This window comes from Apodemus sylvaticus, chromosome 18 (assembly GCF_947179515.1).
Source record: "Apodemus sylvaticus chromosome 18, mApoSyl1.1, whole genome shotgun sequence".
In the NCBI taxonomy this organism is placed as follows: Eukaryota; Metazoa; Chordata; class Mammalia; order Rodentia; family Muridae; genus Apodemus; species Apodemus sylvaticus.
The window spans coordinates 22,376,970-22,399,883 of NC_067489.1; the positions used below are offsets into that span (position 1 = coordinate 22,376,970).

At 41.7% G+C, this 22,914-nt stretch overlaps 1 protein-coding gene across 1 annotated transcript in view; it reads right to left on the reverse strand.

The window, feature by feature from the left end:
• The window catches only part of Adam32 (ADAM metallopeptidase domain 32), a 118,132-nt gene that overhangs the window by 90,482 nt on the left and 4,736 nt on the right, over window positions 1–22,914 (reverse strand). Inside the window, exons 2-4 of the mRNA XM_052162875.1 lie at window positions 20,507–20,571; window positions 2,044–2,107; window positions 45–118 (exon numbers count right to left, since the gene is read on the reverse strand). Coding sequence (XP_052018835.1) covers window positions 45–118; window positions 2,044–2,107; window positions 20,507–20,571 — 203 coding nt within the window. The remainder of the gene's footprint in view (window positions 1–44; window positions 119–2,043; window positions 2,108–20,506; window positions 20,572–22,914) is intronic.

The window sequence follows — 22,914 nt, forward strand, 5'->3', positions numbered from 1 at the left end:
AGGTTTAAAAAAAAAAAAAAAGCATAAAATAACTTAAATCTTACCGGAATGTTCGAAGAATGAAAACTTGTAGATCCTTGGTTATACATATAAACCATAAAGCGATTTGTTAAAAAAATATCTAAGTGCAGAAAAAGAGAGAATTCTGAGTTACTCTTCAAGAAACAACAGGCTGGGCGGTGGTGGTGCACGCCTGTAATCCCAGCACTCGGGAGGTAGAGGCAGGTGGATTTCTGAGTTCGAGGCCAGCCTGGTCTACAGAGTGAGTTCCAGGTCAGCTAGGGCTACACAGAGAAACAACCCTGTCTCGAAGAAAGAAAGAAAGAAAGAAAGAAAGAAAGAAAGAAAGAAAGAAAGAAAGAAAGAAAGAAAGAAAGAAAGAAAGAAAGAAAGAAAGAAAGAAAGAAAGAAAGAAAGAAAGAAAGAAAGAAAGAAAGAAAGAAAGAAAGAAAGAAAGAAAGAGCAACCATCAGTAAATTCTGCCCCAGCCCATGTTTCTCTAAATAAAACTATTGGAACATAGCCACGCCCGCTACCTGGACTGTGCTCTGGGGACACTCCAGCTACAGCAGCTGGAGGGAGCAGATAGTTTGGGCAGAAACTAGAGGGCCTTAAAACCTAGGTTTACTCTTGCAGAGCTTCAGAGAAAAGGGCAACTTTTGACACAGTGGCAGCATTTCCTTTGACATATATTACGCTATATGCAAAGTAATACACATTTACTCAAAATAATTTCCCCAACTTGTTTTTTTTTTCAAAAATATTTCTTTTTTCATGTATATGTATGTGTCTGCATGAATTTGTGCACCAGTGTGCGTAGGGACCCACAGGAGCCAGACAGTACCCTTACCTCTGAGAGCTAGGGTTACAGGTGGCTATGGGCCAGGGGAGCACTGAGGACAAGGGCCACGTCCTTTGCAAGGGCAGTAAGCTCTGCAGCCTACTTGCCCCTTTAATAAAGGGAAGAGGCTGGCTGCAAGAGGCGTAAAGCCATTTTTCTATTTACAGAGATATAAACTGGAGGAGTGTGAGAATTTTCTGCTCCTTTATTCTAATATATATTGTGATATAAACATTGATTACTATACAGTATATTTACATATAATTTATTTATAGTATTATATAATATTTAGATGTATTATATATTATGTAATATATAACATATGTTATATATATTATTTTTATTTTTTATCAATGACATATTTTATAAAGATATTTGTATTTATAATTATATAATATGTAATATATAAAATATATTAATATTCACTCATTATATATTTATTATATATTTTATTATAACATAAGTATATTATATATGATTAAAATATAATATATAAAATAAAATGTGCACTATATAATGTTATACATTGTATATAATATATAATATGTATATATTATACATTGTACATAATATATAATATATAAATATGTATGGTTTTGATAATGTGAAGAAAATTAAGTCCTATTGTCCTTAGCCTCTGAGCTGAAACTCAAGTCTAAGCCCCACCTTCTTGTGGGTCCATGTTCTGCGCATACTCTGTTGCTTCCATTTTACTCCTTCCTGTCCACTCCCTCCAGCTTCACTGACCACCCAGTCTGCTGCTTCCTGTTCTCCACTGAATGGTGCCTGTCCTCCCACATGCCCTAGCCGTGAGGTCTCAGACTCAGCTGAGCTTAAGGCTAGCAGTGGCTGCAAGGCCTTGCCCGGATGACTCCCTGGATGCCATCACTCTTGGCGTCGGAGAGCTCACCCTCCCTCCTGCTCTCTTCCGGTCTGCCCAGTCACTTCATCCCAGCATTACCCATCATCCTTACATGTTTCCATGGCACCCAGGTATGGCGCTTTTCCTTCTCATGTTGAAAACTCATTGTATTTTGTTCATTTTATTTGCGGTGAAAACAATAAAGACAGCAGACAATTCTAAGAGAACTTTACCATTGTTTCTGATACTCCGCGGCTGTTTACAGGTAAACAGCCTGTAAATATATAACATTTCAAAGAAATAAAATGAAATGCCAAGCTAAAGAATAAAAAAAAAAATCACCTTTTCTGGAGGTGCACAGTGTACTGCTTCTTGTTTATTGGAATAACATAGGATATCCGTTCCTAGAGAGTCCAGAAAAACTGAGAATGAGGACAGATTTCGAGAAGAAGCAAACAGCAAATCAAAAATCAAACAACCTCACCAAGCACGTTTCAAGCAATTCAGAAAAATCATGGAGTACTGCCTATGTTAAAAAAAATCTGTGGGGCTGGAGAGATGGCTCAGCGGTTAAGAGCACTGACTACTCTTCCAAGGGTCCCGAGTTCAAATCCCAGCCCCCACATGGTGACTCACAACCACCCGTAGCAAGATCTGACGCCCTCTTCTGGTGCGTCCGAAGACAGCTACAGTGTACTTATATATAATAATAAATAAATCTTTAAAAAAATATATCCGCAATAGTACATTGAAAATGTTTATTAAATGTATATGATTGAAATATAAAATGTACACTATATAATATGTTATATACTGTACATAATATATAATATGTATATATTATACATTGTACATAATATATAATAAATATGTACGGTTTGAAAATGTGAAGAAAATTAAGTCCTATTGTCCTTAGCCTCTGAGCTGAAACTCAGGTCTAAGCCCCGCCTTCACATAACCCATTCATTGCCACGCAGACAAGCCACTCGTGAAAGCAGGAAGCACTCTGTTGTGGGCATCTAAGTTGCCAATAACAACTCTTTCCCTGTACTGTCTTGGTGCACGGAGCACACATTCCCTTCCCTTTCAGAAAAAATGGCTAGGGAACGATGCTTTAGAGCAAGCTTCATCCATGAAGGCCACGGGCAATTTGCTGCACAAGAATGTTAAATTTATGCAGCAGGGGAATGCCTACATTCAGTGACTAAGAAGATCCACTCCTGGGAAGAGAGCAAGTTGCCGGCTGAACAAGACCCCCCAGAGACCATCTCCCCACAGAAATATCTGCCTCAGGAAGGCCAAGGAAACCAAAGCAGGGGCGGGCCTCAGTACCTGGTTTTATCATTATAATATGAAAAGAAGGAAGAGCTACCTACTTCCCAGAACACCTAACACAAGTCCAGGTAGCATGCTGAGAAGAGGCTCCCTGGGTCAGAGAGGGAAGAAGTCCAGACATTCATACTCACACCAGGCCCAGAGCAGAGAGCCCAGAACTGGGCAGAATCCAGTGGCTCCCAGTTCCAGGTTAATCTTCAGACTGAGCTTCTAGATGGACCTCAGCCAGGAGCCAAGGAGAGCTTCCATCATGTGTGAAGAAACAAAGCACAGGGAAACCAAGACTCTGCCTGCAGGCCCGGTAAAGCCCTGGGCTTCGTCCTGGAACTCAGGACCAGACCTGACCACACAACCCAGCACCACAGAGAGCCTATTGGCCCCAGTGCCTTAATACTTATTCAGTATTAAACAGGCTTTCTTCAAAATGCATTGCCTTCTAGATAATGAGGCAAGTCTTTAGAAATACAAACTAAGGAGCTGGAGCTATGGCTCAGCAGTTAGGAGTACTTGTTCTTGAAGAGGACTCAGGTTTGATTCCCAGCCACACCAAGGCTCACACACATCCATAACTCCTGTTCGAGGGAATCTGATGCTCTGTTTTTACCTCTGTGGGCACCAGGCACATATCTGGTATACGACATAAGTACAGGCAAACACCGTTACACATAAGTAAATCTAAAAGTAAGTACAAGATGAAGTTGAAAGACTATCTTGGAGCTGGTGAGATGGCTCAGTGGGTAAGAGCACTGACTGCTCTTCCAAAGGTTCTGAGTTCAAATCCCACCAACCACAAGGTGGTTCACAACCATCCATAAATGATCTCTGATACCCTCTTCTGGTGTGTCTGAAGACAGCTACAGTGTACTTAAAAATACTAATAAAATAAATCTTTGGGCCAGAGCAAGCAGGGACTGAGCGAGTAAGGTTAACTGGAGGGAGTGGGGTTGAGTGGAGCGAGCAGAGAGGCCTTAAAATTCAATTTCCAGCAACCACATGAAGGCTCACAACCATTTGTACAACTACAGTGTACTCATATACATACAATAAATGAATCTTTAAAAAAAAAAAAGACTATCTTGAAACTCAACAGATCATCAGAGAATGAAGCAGTAGTCAGCAGTGGAGAAAATCAAGAGTAGGCATTCCCCTGCTGCATAGCAGAAACAGATGGAGATTAAATAATAGAATTTAAAATAAAACTGGTAGTTTATTGGAGCAGTAAGGGAGGGGATTTCAGAATCCGAGAATGAAGATACAATCTATAAAATCTCTAACATACAGCAGTGGTGGTTGTCATAGTTACTCTTCCATTGCTGTGCAGACACCATGACCAGAGCAGCTAGAGTGTTATTGATTGGGGTTTTCAGAGGGAGAGCCCATGACTGACATGGCACCAGGAAGGCAGGCACAACTCTGCAGTAGCATGGCCCCAGAATCCACACCTGAGACAGACAACCACAAGGCAGACAACCAACTGGTAATGGTGTGGGGTGGACCTGAAAGCCCACATCCTGAGATGGACAATCACAAGGCAGAGAACTGGCATGGTGTGGGCTTTTGAAACCTTAGAGCCCACCCCCAGGGACACATCTCCAATGAGCCCACATCCTGTCCTCCCCAAACTGTTCTACCAATTGGGGACCGAGTATTTTATAGATTGTATTTTTATCCTAGGATTTTGAAATCCCTTTCTTTACTGCTCCAGTATATGAACATATGAGTCCACAATGGCCATTTCATTCAAAATGGCATGACAGTTCTAACAAAAACAAAACAAACAAAACCAAACCTCTAGAGAGATGGCTCAGAGGTCCAGAAGACTTGCTTCTCTTCCAGAGGACTTGAGTTCAGTTCCCAGCACCCACATTGGATGGCTCACAGCTACCTACAACTCCAATCCCAAAGGGTCTGACACACTCATCTGACCTCTGTGGACATCTGCATACACACAGTGCACACACACTCACACATATATAGATGTAAATTAAAATCTTTTTTAAAAAATTGGTGATTTAAAAAAAAAATTAGAAAGACCTCAAATAAGAACCTGATGGTTTTCATGAAAGTCTAATTAAAACAAGGCACAGTCAAACCCAAAATTAGTAGAAGCAAAGAAATAATACCAGAGCTAAGATTTTTTTAAAAAATGAAAAATAAAAATCTCTTCAGTCATTCAATATTAAAACAAAGTAGATTCTTTGGAAAAATAAAGATTAATAAGCCCTTAGTAGACTAAAATTAGAGGAAAACACAAAGTAATAAAATTAGAAATTAAAATAGAGATATTACAACAGATACTACTGAAATCCAAAAGATCATTAGGAAATATTTTAATATATTTCAGTAAATTCCCACAAATAGATAAATTTATAGGCTGAAGAGAAAATAAAAAGTCTACCAACAAGAGACAAAATGCAGACATTCCACCAGATCCTTCAAAAGGAACAAGCACCCTCCTCAGACCAGTCAGTAAGACAGAAAAGCAGGGGAATGCTCAGAAAGTCACTTACAGAGCCAACAGTATCCTGACAACAGAACCAGATATGAACACAGCGGAAAGGAAAACCAAGCATCAATTCCATCGACAGATGGAAAGATCCTCAGGAACATGCTTGTAGACCGATTCCAGCATCACTTTACAACCGATCAGCTTTGTCTCCCTCTGGGGATGGAAAGGTGGATGTCCAAGATGGAAGTCAATAAACGTAGTATACACATAGATGGAATCAGAAAAGTCACATGGCAGGGTTGTGTGATTATGGCCCAAGGTACTGCTCTTTCAGAAGGCCTGAGTTCTGTTCCCAGCATCCTTGTCAAGTAGCCAGAGCTGCCTGTAACTCCAGTTTCACAGAGATCCAACACCTCTGGCTTCTACAGGCACCCATTCATCTGTGCATATACCCACAGACAGACACATGAGGTTTTAGTTAGGCTTACTGTTGCTATGATGCAACACCATGACCAAAGCAAGTTGGGAAGGAAAGGGATGATTTGGCTCACAAGTCCACATCATAGTCTGTCTTAGTCAGGGTTTCTATTCCTGCACAAACACCATGACCAAGAAACAAGTTGGGGAGGAAAGGGTTTATTCAGCTTACACTTCCACGCTGCTGTTCATGACCAAAGGAAGTCAGGACTGGAACTCAAGCAGGTCAGGAAGCAGAAGCTGATGCAGAGGCCATGGAGGGATGTTTCTTACTAGCTTGCTTCCCCCTGGCTTGCTCAGCTTGCTTTCTTATAGAACCCAAGACTACCAGCTCAGAGATGGTACCACCCACAAGGGACCCTTCTGCCCCTCCCCCATCGCTAATTGAGAGAATGCCTTATAGTTGGATCACATGGAGGCATTTCCTCAACTGAAGCTCCTTTCTCTGTGATAACTCCAGCCTGTGTCAAGTTGACACATAAAACCAGCTAGTACATAGTCTATCACTGAATAAAGTCAGGACGGGAACTCAAATATGATTGGAACCTGGAGGTAAGAGCTGATGCAGACGCCACAGAGAGGTACTATTTACTGACTTGCTCATCATGATTTAACCTTATTTCTTGTAGAACCAGGACCACCAGCCCAGGGATAGCCCCACCCACACCAATCACTAAGAAAATGCTCTACACACTTGCCTAGAGCTTGATTCTTAATGGAGAATCCATTAGGGTTCTCTCTTCCCACATGACTCTAGCCTGTATCAAGTTGACTTAAAATTAGCCAGCAAATTACCCTTTGCACACAACATTTTTAAGGCACAGTCTTTCCTTTTTGTTGGTATTCATCCCAAAGATCTCAGATTAATAAATGTCATAAATATAAATCAGATTACAAACTTAAAAGTTCCACAATCCTTACAAATTCAAACACTTTAAAATTCAATCTCTTAAAAAAACCTCTTTTAAAATTCAGTCTCAAAAAATAAAATAAAATAAAATTCAGTCTCTCAATTATGGGTTCTTGTTTAAAAAAAAAAATTAAAGATTTCTTTACTTCAAGAGGGAAGAACCAGGGCACAGTTACAATCATATCAAAGCAAAACCAAACTCCAACCATGTAGATAACTCAACATCTACTATCTGTGACTCACTCACTGTCTCTGGACTCCTCCAAGGACCTTGGGTCATTTCTCTAGCTCCACTCTCTGTGGCACACACAGCTCGTCTTCTAAACGCTGGAAGGCTCCATTCCACCTCTGCTGTTCTTCTGGTGGCCATCCTATGGTACTTGGATCTCCACAGTGCTGGGGTCCCATGTGACTGGGCTACACTTTCACAGTAGCCTCTCTTGGGCGTTCTTTATGGACTGCAATCCTGCCACACTATGCCAAGCCTCAGCTGCTCTCCATGACCCCTTCATGTCTTCAAAACCAGTAACATATGGGTGACTTACATTACAAAATCTGGCTGCCAGCACAAGGTACAGCCTTGGCTGCTTGTGGAACACAGCTTCTGTGTACTGACCCTGAGGAAACACTTCCCAGAAGATTTCACTTCAGCCCCAAAAGAGTCTATAAGTGACTCTCAAATGTTCCTCCGGAACTTCACAAGCCAGGCCTCCATGGCCTGCATTTCTCTCAACACTTATCTTCCAAGCTCCCAGTGAACAAATGACCAAGATTTGAACACTCAGTGGTTTTTCTAGCCCAAGGTTCCAAAGTCCTTCCACAATCCTCCTACAGAAACCGAGATGGTCACATCAGTCACAATGATACCCCACTAGCAGTATCCTGGTACAAATTTCTGTCTTAGTTAGGGTTAGTATTGTTGTGATGAAACACCATGACCAAAAGCAAGTTGTGGGGGAAAGGGTTTATTTGACTTACACTTCCATATTGTAGCCCGAACTGAAGGAGGGCCTGCAGGCAGGAGCTGATGCAGAGGCCATAGAGGAGTGCTGCTTACTGGCTTGCTCTTCATGGCGTGTTCAGCCTGCTTTCTTATAGAACCCAGAACCTCTAGCCCAGGGATGACACCACCCACAACGGACTGGGCCCTCCTCCATTGATCACTAATTAAGAAAATGTTCTGCAGGCTTGACTACAACCAGATCTTATGGAGGTATTTTTGCAATTGGGGTTCTCTCCTCTCAGACAACTCTAGCATGTGTCAGGTTGACATAAAATTAGCCAGATCATACACACACACACACACACACACATACACAGAGATACATACATACATACATACATACATACATACATGTTTTAAAAGAAAATAAATCTTGAACAATAAGTCACACAACCATTTCAGAAGATGCAGAAAAAGCCTTTGACAAAGTTCAACATCACGCACAGTGAAAGCCCTAAGAAAGCTAGGAACAGGAAGATCATTTTGCGGCATAATAAGCACTATAACCAGCAAGTGGTAGCCAGCATAACGCTGAAGGAGGGAAAGAAATAAAAGTCTTCTCTGTGATCAGGAAAGAGAATCCTGTCCATTCTTTCCTTTCTTACTCGAAGTAGCACTTCAAGTCTAATCCAGGGAAGTAATAGAAGGAAAGAAATGGACAAATAAATTAGGAAGACAGAAGTCACATTGTCCCCTTGGGCAGATGACATGTTCCTGCACCTAGAGAATCCCAGAGACTCTGCCAGGAAGTGCCCCAGGCTGATGATCATTTGCCACAGAGCAGCAAGGTGTTCCAGGAATGCATCCATTAAGAGACCACAAGTGCAATTTCACTCACAAAATCAAGTATCATTAAACAAACTACATGAGAATGTGAAAGAACTCATTAATGAGTTCCAAAACATTGAAGAAAGAAAATTAAGCCTGTAGAAGAAAGAAAGACCCCCCCCCTCCCCTGTGTCTCTGAACTGGGAGAATTAGTGCTATTTGGGGAAAAAAATGGTTATATTGCTGGAAATGACCTACCATTAATGTACACTCCACTGAAACTCCAGAATCATGCTTTCCAGAGATAGAAAATCATCTTAAAATTTACATGGAATCAAAACAGGCCCTGAATAACCAACCAAAGCAACTCTGAGACAAGCAATCATGGAGGGACCCAAGGGCTGACTTTAAAGTGTTCTATACTGCTATAGCGGTGTGGTGCAAACTCAGACACATAGACCAGTGGCACAGGTAGTGCAGAATCCACAGAAGTAAACTCACAAACCTACGGCACCTGATTCTCAACACATGGCCAACAAGTGACATGTTGGAGAAACAGCAGCATTTGGGTATCCACGTGTAGGAAAAGCAAATGGGCTCGTCCTTTACAAAAGTCTCTCAAAGCACACCAAAGAGCTTAACATAAGGCCTGAGGCATCGCACTGACGTGGGCAAACGTTCCGAGATAAATGCACAAGGCAAGGGTTTTCTGAGTAAGACCCCAATAGCTCGGGAAATGACAGCAAGGATTGGCAAATGGCATCGAGGGTAGTTTAAAAGCTTCTGTACAGAGCGAAGAGACACCACTGAAGGGAGGAGCCCCACAGTATGATCTGTTATTACAATACCTACCAGTGAGAAGTGTCTTCAAGGGTAATCCCTTTTCACTTAACTATTCTTCCAGGCGCTCCCGGATCTCCCACATACGGCTGTAGGGACCTTTTATGGAAACCATGGCCCATACATCCATTCAGTGCTCTGCTAAGGAAATCTGCTCAGCGGAATCAAGCAGCAGCCCACAGTCCTACCTACCACAAGTACTAGAGCGCAATTATGTCAGCGCTTTATGACCAAGACTCTCCTAGTCTGCCACTGCTGCTAAAGCGTCTCTGCATCTCTGCCTTCGGTCTGTGATCTCACCAGGAGTCCTGTTGCTGCTCTCTGGATGCGGTATTCACAGCTACATGCGCGCTCTCCAAAGCACAGCTTTCTCTCCACTGTTTCCATTCTGTGTCCTCATCAGAGGTTAGGTCAATACTGCAGTCCCTTAAAACCACCTAAGGTTCTAGTCCAGGTGTAGTCAGAAACTCCTCTGTCTCAGTCCACACAGTTCCAAGCCTCATTCTATGGATCTTACGAGACCTGTCCTAGTTTCTTTTCTATTCAGAGAGAAACACTGACGAGAAACCTGGTGGAGAACAGGGTTTCCTTCAACTCACAGTTTATAGTCCATCATCCAGGGAAGCCAAGGCAGGAACTAAGGCAGAAACCACTGTGTGATAGGACGCCGCTTACCGGCCTGATTCAGGTTCACCCTCAGCTACTTAATAAGCTCAGGGGCCAGCCATTGGGTAGTACCGCCCATGGTGGGCAGGGCCCTCCTACAATTAGCAATTTAGAACACCAGTCAGAATGGCTAAGCTCAAAAACTCAGGAGACAGCAGGTGGTGGCTAGGATGTGGAGAAAGAGGAACACTCCTCCACTGCTGGTGTGGCTGTAACCACTTTGGAAATCAGTCTGGTGGTTCCTCAGAAAACTGGACATGACACTTCCGGAGGACCCAGCTATGCCTCTCCTGGGCATATACCCAAAGGACTCCCCGGCATGCAATAAAGACACATGCTCCATTATGTTCATAGCAGCCTTATTTATAATAGCCAAAAGCTGGAAAGAACCCAGATGCCCCTCAAAGGAGGAATGGATACAGAAAATGTGGTATATTTACACAATGGAATACTACTCAGCAATTAGAAACAATGAATTCACAAAATTTTTAGGCAAATGGTTTAATCTGGAAAATATCATCCTAAGTGAGGTAACCCAGTCACAAAAGAATACACATGGAATGCAATCTCTGATAAGTGGATATTAATTAGCCCAGAAGCCCTGAATACCCAAGGCACAAATCGCATAACAAATGACTCCCATGAAGAAGTATGGAGAAGGTCCTGATCCTGGAAAGGATTGATCTAGCATTGGAGGGGAAAATAAGGACAGAGAAAAAAAAGGAGGGAGGTGATTGGAGAATGGATGGAGAGAAGAAGGTTTATGGGACATATGGGGAGGGGGGATCCGGGAAAGGGGAAATCATTTGGAATGTAAACAAAGAAATATTAAAAAAAAAATGCTTAGCTCTGCACTACGGGAAAAAGAAAGAAAGAAAGAAAGAAAGAAAGAAAGAAAGAAAGAAAGAAAGAAAGAAAGAAAGAAAGAAAGAAAGAAAGAAAGAAAGAAAGAAAGAAAGAAAATGCCTCACAGATGTGTCCACAGGCTAACACAATGGAGGCAGTTCCTCATTTGAGGGTTCCTCTTCCCAGAGCAGTGGTTCTCAGCCTTCCTAATGTTGAGACCCTTTAGTACAGTTCTTCATGCTGTGGTGGTTCCCGACCATAAAATTGACTTTATGGTTGCTACTTCCTAATTGTAATGGCTCATAACTGCTTCTGTTATGACTCTTAATGTAAATATCTGTGTTTTGCAATGGTCTTAGGTGACCCAGGAAGAGGTCATAACCCACAGTTTGCGAACCACTGTCCCAGAGTGTCAAGTTTACAACTGACCACAACAGCCCCAAAAAGTTGCATTAAATGGTAAAATATATGTGCAATTAAATGGTAAAAAATATGAACCAGGAAACCATTGCCAATCAGCTTCCACGAGAGAACATGCTGCCCTCCCAGTTTTTGGAGGCTTGGTATCCCTGTAGGAGGGCAGCCCTGTCAACTCCCTGGGTCCTCTCCTCCTGCCTTCTGTTCCCTGTGACTCCTGCTTTGCACACAGACTTCTGTGTAGTCTCTTCCTCCTCTTAGATGTTATGATGGTGAAAGGTGCTTATTTGTTTGCTCGCTTTGTCAACTTGACCCAAGCTAGAGTCCTCAGTGAACATGGAACCTCAATGGAGGAAATACATGCATCAGATTGACCTGTAGGCAAATCAAATCCATGACGCATTTTCCTGATTAATGAGTGACTAATGTGGTAGGGCCCAGGTCACTGTGCCAACCCTGGTTAGGTGTTCTTGGATTGTTTGAGAAAGCAGGCTGATACCTTTAATCCCAGCACTCAGGAGGCAGAGATAAGTGAATCACTGTGGGTGGCATGCCAGCCTGTTCCAGGCCAACCAGAGCTACTTAGTGAAACCATGTCTCAAAAAAAAAAAAAAAAAAAAAAAAAAAAAAAAAACCAAACTAACAAATAAAACAAGGCAAACTGATCAAACTGGGGGGGGGGGGGGGGGCCCTCCGGACATCAGGAGGCAGTGCTCCTCCTCCTGTCTGCTTCACTTTCTGCCTCCAGCTCCATGCTCTGAGCCCCACCCCTGGCTTCCCTGCACACATGGACTAGGACCAGGGAGATGTAATAAACTCCTGTCCCCAAGTAGCTTTCTGTCTTAGTGTTCCTCATGGCAATAGAAAGCTCACTGAGATAGAAGCAAGGACAGAAAAATAAATTATGGACTAGTCTATCTATGCGAGACTTCAAAATAATTGGACACAAGGCAGATGATTTGTCTCTAGGCAAAACTTATATGATAACTTATAAAAATTATTGCTTTAAACGTGTAATGAACTTATGGAACTAGAAACAGATACTATTCAGGTACTAATCTTAATGGAAAGTCACGTAAACAATTCTTCTGTAACTCCTTATCAAACTATGACATGAACTATTGGCCTAAACTTATATGAACTAATGGAATGTAAAAGTGCTTAGAAAACCATGTGATCACTTATCCTTAGTACAAATAATAAGAACAGCAAGAAAGAGGCATTCAATCCTTCTCTACTTAAACCAATGTGTCTTGAGAAAAGAAAGGACTTTTCTTTTTTCTTTTTTTCTTTTTTTCTTTCTTTCTTTCTTTCTTTCTTTCTTTCTTTCTTTCTTTCTTTCTTTCTTTCTTTCTTTCTTTCTTTCTTTCCTTCCTTCCTTCCTTCCTTCCTTCCTTCCTTCCTTCCTTCCTTCCTTCCTTCCTTCCTTCTTTTCTCTCTTGCTTAAGAAGACTTAAGAACTGGAAGCTTTTCTCCTGGCCAGCAGGAGGCCTGAGTTGGAGGGAAGAGGGCTTATGGGACTTATGGGGAAGGGGGAACCAAGAAAGGGAAAATCATTTGGAATGTAAATAAAGAATATAGAAAATTAAAAAAAAAAAAAAAGAACTCAAGTCACTAAGCTTTTTTATTCCTTTCCCCTGATGTCATTAGCAGGAGTTAATTGCCAGGAACCAGCAGCTTTTAAGTTTTAGCCACAGAATAGCAAGTGAGAGTTAAATTGCCAGAGGCCATCAGGTTCTGGCCCCTGGAACAGTAAGAGAGACTTATAAGGCCAGAGATCATCAGCCGTTGGCCTTCATCGGACTGACCCTGTGTCCCACCTCAGTGCCTTAGGCTGAGATCCATAAAGGGAAATGTGATAAACTACATCATTAAAACTGCAAATGTGAGGATATCGGTGGCGGCAGCAGCGGCAGCAGCAGCAGCAGCAGCGGCTGGTCCAGAGGAAGGGCCATCAGCAGTAGAACCAAGCGGACAGGGTCCAGGCAGACCCTGCGCCCACGACCACTGACCATCGCTGGCCAGCCAGGATTTACGGTGCCTTTCACCACAGAGAAGCCACATCAGAACTCTGCCTCCCGCCAGTCAGTTACGAGGCCTCCATATTGGTTCTCGGTCGCCAGAGAAATCAGACGGAGGTATGCAAATATAACCCGAGACCAACATCGCGGGGGGTCTAAGCCCGATGGGCGTTGGCCTGCACCCAGGCCCTGGGCTGATGGGGGGGGGGCACTGGGATGCAAACCCGGCCAGGAGGTTCCCCCCCCCCCCCCCCCCCCCCCCCCCCCCCCGGCTGGCGAGCGCCACCGCCATTTTGCCTAAGGGAAGCCAGAGAGACCTAGCAGGCAAAACCAAACCGGCTAACAGGCATAGCCCGAGGCAGACATAGCAAGGGTCTCAGATGGTCAGGCCCTGGACTGCCCCCAGGCCCTGGGCTGCTCGGTGGGCCATCTATGTGCTGACCCAGCCAGGAGGTTGTTAGCCCAGCAGACTCTCCCAGCACTCTCAGGGAGCGTGCGCACGCCACCATCCTAGCCACCTGACAGACCCAATTAACACTCACAGCTGAGGGGAACTTTGCTCCGACATTGGCCTGCCAGGCTTTTGCCTAGACTCAGGGCCTGAGCAGCTAGGCTAGCCTTGTGTGCACCAACCCGGTTGGGAGTTCTGCTGCCCAGCAGAGAGATCAGCACACAGAAAAGGTCCCTGCAGCATACAGCCTCAGCACTCCCTGAAGGAGCAAACGGGCACCTTCTGGCTCACAAACACAATCTGGGGCAAAGAACACTAGGGCTGCAAGGGCACCCAAGAGAAGGAAAGCACATCAGCAATCTGCAACAGGGGAAACCCTGCCCTCCAGTGTTGCAGAAATAGCCCTAGAGCCTCTCAGGAGGCTGAAACACCAGCCGGAGACAAGACCAATTAGCCCAGAGAACAAGATGGCAAAGGGCAAACACAGGAACGATACTAACAGAAATCTAGGCAATATGGCAGCATCTGAACCAAACTCTCCAACATCAGCAAGTCCTGGTTATGCCAACACACCAGAGAAACAAGATTTGGATTTAAAATCACTGTTCATGATGCTGCTAGAAGAACACAAAAAGGACATGAATGAATCTCTTAAAGAAATACAGGGGAACATGAATAAGCTAGAAACCCGTATAATGGAAACACAAAAAACACTTAAAGAAATGGAGGAGAATAAGGCCCAAGAGATAGAAGCCAATAAAGAAGAAAGGCAAAAAGAAACTTAAAGAAATGCAGGAGAACTTGAGTCAACAGGCAGAAGTCATGAAAGAGGAAACACAAAAATCTCTTAAAGAATTACAGGAAAACACAGACAAACAAATGATGGAACTGAGCAAAACCATCCTGGACCTAAAAACAGAAGTAGAAACAACTAAGAAATCACAAAGGGAGACAACTTTGGATATAGAAAACCTTGAGAAGAAATCAGGGGCCATAGATGCAAATATAAACAACAGAATACAAGAGATGGAAGAAAGAATCTCAGATGCCGAAGATACCATAGAAACCATTGACTCAACTGTCAAAGAAAATGCAAAATGCAAAAAGCTTGTATCCCAGAACATCCAGGAAATCCAGGATACAATGAGAAGACCAAACCTAAGGATTATAGGTATAGATGAGAGTGAAGATTTATAACAGAAAGGGCCAGCAAATATCTTCAACAAAATTATGGAAGAAAACTTTCCTAACTTAAAGAGAGAGATGCCTATGAACATACAAGAAGCCTACAGAACTCCAAACAGACTGGACCTGAGCAGAAATACCTCCCGTCACATAATAATCAAAACCCCAAATGCACTAAACAAAGAAAGAATATTAAAGGCAGTTAGAGAGAAAGGCCAAGTAACATATAAAGGAAGACCTATCAGAATCACACCAGACTTCTCACCAGAGACCATGAAAGCTAGAAGATCCTGGGCAGATCTCATGCAGACTCTAAGAGAACACAAATGTCAGCCAAGACTACTATACCCAGCAAAACTCTCATTCACCATAGATGGAGAAACCAAGATATTCCATGACAAAACCAAATTTACACAATATCTTTCCACAAACCCAGCTCTACAAAGAATAATAGGAGGAAAACTCCAATACAAGGAGGGAAACTACACCCTGGAAAAAGCAAGATAGTTACCTTCCTTCATCAAACCCAAAAGAAGATAACCACTCAAATATAAAAAGAACATCAAAAATGACAGGAAGTAATAATCACTATTCCCTAATATCTCTTAACATCAATGGTCTCAATTCCCCAATAAAAAGACATAGTCTAACAGACTGGATAAGGAAAGAGGACCCTACAATTTGCTGTATACAGGAGACACACCTCAGTGTCAAAGATAAAAACTACCTTAGAGTAAAAGGCTGGAAGACAATCTTACAAGCCAATGGTCACAGGAAACAAGCAGGAGTAGCCATTCTAATATCAGATAAAATTGACTTTCAACCTAAAGTCATCAAAAGAGACACAGAAGGACATTTCTTGGTGGTCAAAGGAAAAATCCACCAAGAAGAACTTTCAATTCTGAACATCTATGCGCCAAATGCAAGGGCACCCTCATTCGTAAAAGAAATGTTACTAAAGCTCAAAGCACACATTGCACCTAACACAATAATTGTGGGGGACTTCAACACTCCACTTTCCTCAATGGACCGATCGGGAAAACAGAAACTAAACAGGGACACGGTAAAACTAATTGAAGCTTTGGACCAATTGGATTTGACTGATATTTATAGAACATTTCACCCTAAAGCAAAAGAATATACCTTTTTCTCAGCACCTCATGGTACCTTCTCCAAAATCGACCATATAATTGGACACAAGGCAGACCTCAACAAATATAAGATGATCGAACTAATCCCATGCCTCCTATCAGATCACTATGGTGTAAGAGTAATTTTCAATAGCAACAAAAACAACAGAAAGCCCATATACACATGGAGGCTGAATAATACTCTACTCAATGACACCTTGACCAAAGAAGAAATAAAGAAAGAAATCAGAGACTTTTTAGAATTTAATGAAAATCAAGGCACAACATACCCAAATCTTTGGGACACAATGAAAGCAGTGCTAAGAGGTAAACTCATAGCCCTGAGTGCCTCCAAAAAGAAAATGGAGAGAGCATACACTAGCAGCTTAACAACACACCTGAAAGTCCTGGAACAAAAAGAAGCCAATTCACCCAGGAGGAGTAGAAGACAGGAAATCATCAAACTCAGGGCTGAAATCAATCAATTGGAAACAAAGCGAAACGTACAAAGAATTAACGAATCCAGGAGCTGGTTCTTTGAGAAAATCAACAAGATAGATAAACCCTTAGCCAGACTGACCAAAGGGCACAGAGAAAGTATCCAAATTAACAAACTTAGAAATGGAAAGGGAGATATAACAACGGAAACTGAGGAAATCCAAAAAATCATCAGATCCTACTACAAGAGACTGTACTCAACACAACTGGAGAATCTGGAGGAAATGGACAATTTCCTTGACAGATACCAAATACCAAAATTAAATCAGGACCAAATAGATCATCTAAACAGTCCCATAACGCCTAAAGAAATAGAAGGAGTCATAGAAAGTCTTCCAACCAAAAAAAAGCACAGAACCAGATGGTTTCAGTGCAGAATTCTATCAGACCTTCAAAGAAGACTTAACACCAATACTCTTCAAACTATTCCACAAAATAGAAACAGAAGGAACACTACCCAATTCCTTCTATGAAGCCACAATTACGCTGATACCAAAACAACACAAAGATCCAACAAAGAAAGAGAACTTCAGACCAATTTCCCTTATGAACATCGATGCAAAAATACTCAATAAAATTCTTGCCAACCGAATCCAAGAACACATCAAAACGATCATCCACCATGATCAAGTAGGCTTTATCCCGGGAATGCGGGGTTGGTTTAATATATGGAAATCCATCAATGCAATCCACTACATAAACAAACTCAAAGAAAAAAACCACATGGTCATTTCATTGGATGCTGAAAAAGCATTTGACAAAATTCAGCATCCTTTCATGCTTAAAGTCTTGGAAAGAACAGGAATTCAAGGCCCATACCTAAACATAGTAAAAGCAATATACAGCAAACCGGTAGCCAGCATCAAACTAAATGGAGAGAAACTTGAAGCAATCCCACTAAAATCAGGGACTAGACAGGGCTGCCCCCTCCTTATCTTTTCAATATTGTACTTGAGGTACTAGCTCGGGCAATTCGACAACATAAGGAGGTCAAAGGGATACAAATTGGAAAGGAAGAAGTCAAACTATCATTATTTGCAGATGACATGATAGTCTACCTAAGTGACCCAAAAAATTCCACTAGAGAACTCCTACAGCTGATAAACAACTTCAGCAAAGTGGCAGGTTATAAAATCAACTCAAGCAAATCAGTGGCCTTCCTATACTCAAAGATAAGCAGGCTGAGAAAGAAATTAGGGAAATGACCCCCTTCACAATAGCCACAAACAGTATAAAGTATCTCGGGGTGACTCTTCCCAAACATGTGAAAGATCTGTATGACAAGAACTTCAAGACTCTGAAGAAGGAAATGGAAGAAGACCTCAAAAAATGGGAAAACCTCCCATGCTCATGGATCGGCAGAATCAATATAGTTAAAATGGCCATTTTGCCAAAAGCAATATACAGATTCAATGCAATACCCATCAAAATCCCAACTCAATTCTTCACAGAGTGAGAAAGAGCAATTAACAAATTCATCTGGAATAACAAAAAACCCAGGATAGCTAAAACTATTCTCAGCAACAAAAGAAATTCTTGGGGAATCAGTATCCCTGACCTCAAGTAATACTACAGAGCAATAGTGTTAAAAACTGCATGGTATTGGTACAGTGACAGGCAGGAGGATCAATGGAACAGGATTGAAGATCCAGAAATGAACCCACACACCTATGGCCACTTGATCCTCAACAAAGGGGCTGAAAACATCCAATGGAAAAAAGATAGCCTTTTCAACAAATGGTGCTGGTTCAACTGGAGGTCAGCATGCAGAAGAATGCGAATTGATCCATCCTTGTCTCCTTGTACTAAGCTCAAATCCAAATGGATCAAGGACCTCCACATAAAGCCAGACCCTCTGAAGCTAATAGAAAAGAAACTGGGGAAGACCCTTGAGGACATCGGTACAGGGAGAAAATTTCTGAACAGAACACCAATAGCGTATGCTCTAAGATCAAGAATTGACAAATGGGACCTCATAAAGTTACAAAGATTCTGTACGGCAAAGGACACCATCAAAAGGACAAATCGGCAACCAACAAATTGGGAAAAGATCTTCACCAATCCTACATCAGATAGAGGGCTAATAGCCAATATATATAAAGAACTCAAGAAGTTAGACTCCAGAAAACCAAACAACCCTATTAAAAAAAATGGGGTACAGAGTTAAACAAAGAATTCTCACCTGAAGAACTTCGGATGGCGGAGAAGCATCTTAAAAAATGCTCAACTTCATTAGTCATTAGGGAAATGCAAATCAAAAAAACCCTGAGATTTCATCTTACACCAGTCAGAATGGCTAAGATTAAAAATTCAGGAGACAGCAGGTGTTGGAGAGGGTGTGGAGAAAAAGGAACACTCCTCCACTGCTGGTGGGGTTGCAAATTGGTACAACCACTCTGGAAATCAGTCTGGCAGTTCCTCAGAAAACTGGGGACCTCACTTCCAGAAGATCCTGCTATACCACTCCTGGGCATATACCCAGAGGATTCCCCACCATATAATAAGGATACATGCTCTACTATGTTCATAGCAGCCCTATTTATAATTGCCAGATGCTGGAAAGAACCCAGGTATCCCTCAACAGAAGAGTGGATGCAAAAAATGTGGTATATCTACACAATGGAGTATATTCAGCCATTAGAAACAATGAATTCATGAAATTCTTAGGCAAATGGATGGAGCTAGAAAACATCATACTAAGTGAGGTAACCCAGACTCAAAAGGTGACTCATGGTATGCACTCACGAATAAGTGGATATTAACCTAGAAAACTGGAATACCCAAAACATAATCCACACATCAAATGAGGTACAAGAAGAAAGGAGGAGTGGCCCCTTGTTCTGGAAAGACTCAGTGAAGCAGTATAGGGCAAAACCAGAACGGGGAAGTGGGAAGGGGTGGGTGGGAGGACAGGGGGAGAGAAGGGGGCTTCTGGGACTTTCGGGGAGTGGGGGGCTAGAAAAGGGGAAATCATTTGAAATGTAAATAAAAAATATATCGAATAAAAAAAATAAAAAATAAATAAAAAAAACTGCAAATGTTTGTAGTTTAACTACTTTGAAAAACTAAAACAATAAGCCATAAGTTGAGGCAAGGATATCACATTGCATATATCAGACAGGGACTGCAAAAAAAAAAATAGCATAAATTCTTGGGACTCAAAAGTAAAGAAATCCTCCTTTTTTCTTTCTTAAGTTGAGGGTCAGGATGGCTTCCCACAAAGAAATACACAGACACACACACACACACACACACACACAGTTTTATTGCCTATAAGGCAGGTACATTTGAATGTTTATTTTTAAAACTCTTAAAGACATTTAAGATAGCAAATTACCAGCACCAAAAAAAAATCACTAAATAAAATGAATTATTTTGCCTTCTAAAATATGAGCATAAAAATTCTCTTGTTTGAGAACTATGGGTACAGAGATATTCAAGGAAAGAGATTGTTTTTAAAAGGTTTTAACAAAATTAGCCATTTTGAAGAATATTAGTTTCCTTCTGAATCTCTAGATATCTTTTTCTTAATGACAAAAGATACAGTTAACATTATTTTTTCTATTATTTTGTATATGTAAACTGCTAAAAATACTATGAAGAACTGACAAATGTTTTTAAATAGGCCATCTTAATTTGTATGTTTACTTTTACCATAAAAATGTTATACTCATTAACAGTAATATATATATATATATGTACATTATATATATTACATATATATAGTATGATTTGTGTATTCTATAGCTATGCAATACAAGTAAGAAATTTTATATAATAATGTAGATTGTGAAAAATGTTTCTTACTTCTGAGTTTGTTTTATCTTCGATTTTCTTTGGAAATATGATTTCTAGAAATGAACTTTGAGAATCTGAAAAGAGAAGAAAAACATTTAGTAACCGTCCCTTTAATTTGACTAAATGTTCAGTTTCTTTCATACGGTTTACTTAGCTAATGAGCGACCCATCACTATGTGCTACTTGGAAAATTCTAATGCTCAGTTCAGGAGTCCATGAGCTAAAACTGGAATTAGCCAGAGAAGTTAGCCTTGGCGCCTACGCAAACATGATGTATTAATCCATGAAGTGTTCCATATTTAAAACAAAACACTGAAAGCATTGACTTGGACAAACAGACAAAAGGAGGCACTCAGCATACTCAGAACTTTTCACAGGCAAAAATAAGCCAATCGAGGCATGCTTTAAAAAAAAAAAAAAAAAAAAAAAAAAAAAAAAAAAAAAAAAACCTGGCTGAAATGAAATATTTAAAGTAATGGACTAGAAGGTGCCTAGCCTGCCAGGGAATAATGGCTAATAATGAATCAACGGTGAGCTGTGGTCTAATGACACGGTTGAGCTTTGACAAGCAAGAATCAAGCGGGAATATGAATAGAAACACATCCCATATCATTGTGGTTGGGTTTTTGTCAACTTGACACAGGCTGGAGTCGTCTGGGTAGAGAGAACCTCAGTGAGAAAAGGACGCCACAAGATTTGCCCGAGTAACAGCTGACGCCTGTGGGCCGAGTCCCACCCTCACCCCCACCCCACCCCACCCCCTTGAGTAGTGCCACTTCTGGACATTGGTGCTGAGTCCTTCCATCAAAAGCAGGTTGAATGAGCTGAGGGAACAAGCCAGTAAGCAAGCAGCCTTCCTCCACAGCCTCTGCTTCAGATCCGGCCTCTGGGTTCCTGCCGTGAGTTCCTGCCTGCCTAGCATTCCTCAGTGGTGGACTGTGATGCGGAACTGTAAGTTGAAATAAACCTTTCCCTCCCCAGGTTCCCTTAGGTCATGGAGTTTATCAAGGCTCTAGAAAACAAACTATGGCAGACAAAAGAAAGGGGGCGAGAAACATGGACTGGACCAGGCCTTCAATATTAAAAACACTCCATTGTAGGCTTTTATGAATAAAATTGAAGACCCAAGAAAGTCATGCTGAGTAACAGTGTCATTCAGCTACCAAAGATAGCTATTTATAAACAAACTCCCCTAAGAAAATAATCTTTGTGCACCTGTCAGAAAGATGGACAAATTTCTCCCAATAACTAAAACTATATTCTACTAAAAGGTCTAGAAGAAACAAGAAGAGTAGGGGACGCTGATGCTGTGGAAGCAGAGCCACGCGTGAGAGCAATATTGAGTTTTATGATAGTGGACATACAATAGCATGTACCACTATCAGGAAGTATAGCACAGAAAAGAGACCGTGAGCAGACTCATTTCCTTACATTTCTGTAGATAATGGTCAAACACGTGAGTTAAGGACAGAGAAAGGCTAAAACAGAAATGTCACAACTACAAACCTCTATGCCTGGCAAGATCCTGCACAGTCTTTTACCAGGGTAAATCTGGGTAAGAACACCCAATCTCTCCTCCACATACCCTTCCCAGTTACCCAGATAAACGCAAGGTTCCACATCCTGTGCCCTGGTCTAGTGTCTGGCCACTCCTGCTTGTGTAACCTTCAGTGTCCAGTTTCCATCCAAGATACACTCTGTCTACCTCATCCTACGGGCCCTCTGTGCCAAATTACAACCTTTCTGCTCTGCTAGATCCTTCCCATCTTGTGCCATAATCTACTCTAGACCAGTGAGTCAACTTCACACATGCGCCCCCCCCCCTCAGTGTCTAAACCTTCCTCCAAACTTCAGCCTGGACCAGAAGGTGCACCCGGTCACCTGCTCGCCGAGCCAGCACCTTTCCCTACCTGACTTATTCCATCGAAGCCATTTCCAATGTTTAGACCCAACCTGAGCCAAATGTCCTGCATTTGGCCCCAACCTACTCTGTCCGTATCAGAAAAAGAACTAACAAAAACAGTCTGCATACTCACATTTTATTGCAAAAATACAAACAATATGAAAAAGCAAGGCAGTATCTAGATCAATGCCAAGTCGAGGGATTTAAAAGAACCATGAACTTCAAAATTTGGGGATTTGAAAAAGACATAGAGAGAGGCTGGAGCGATGGCTCAGTGGTTAAGAGCACCAACTGCTCTTCAAGAGGACCTAGGTTAAATTCCCAGCACCCACCTACAACTTATAACTCTGCAACTCCAGGGAATCCAACACCTTCACACAGACTTACATGCAGGTAAAACGTCAATGCACATGAAATATATTTTAAATTATTTTTTAAAAGACACAAAGGAACAACGTAGTTAAGGAGAATGAACTTAAAGAGAACTTTTTTTTTTTTGAGACAGGGTTTCTCT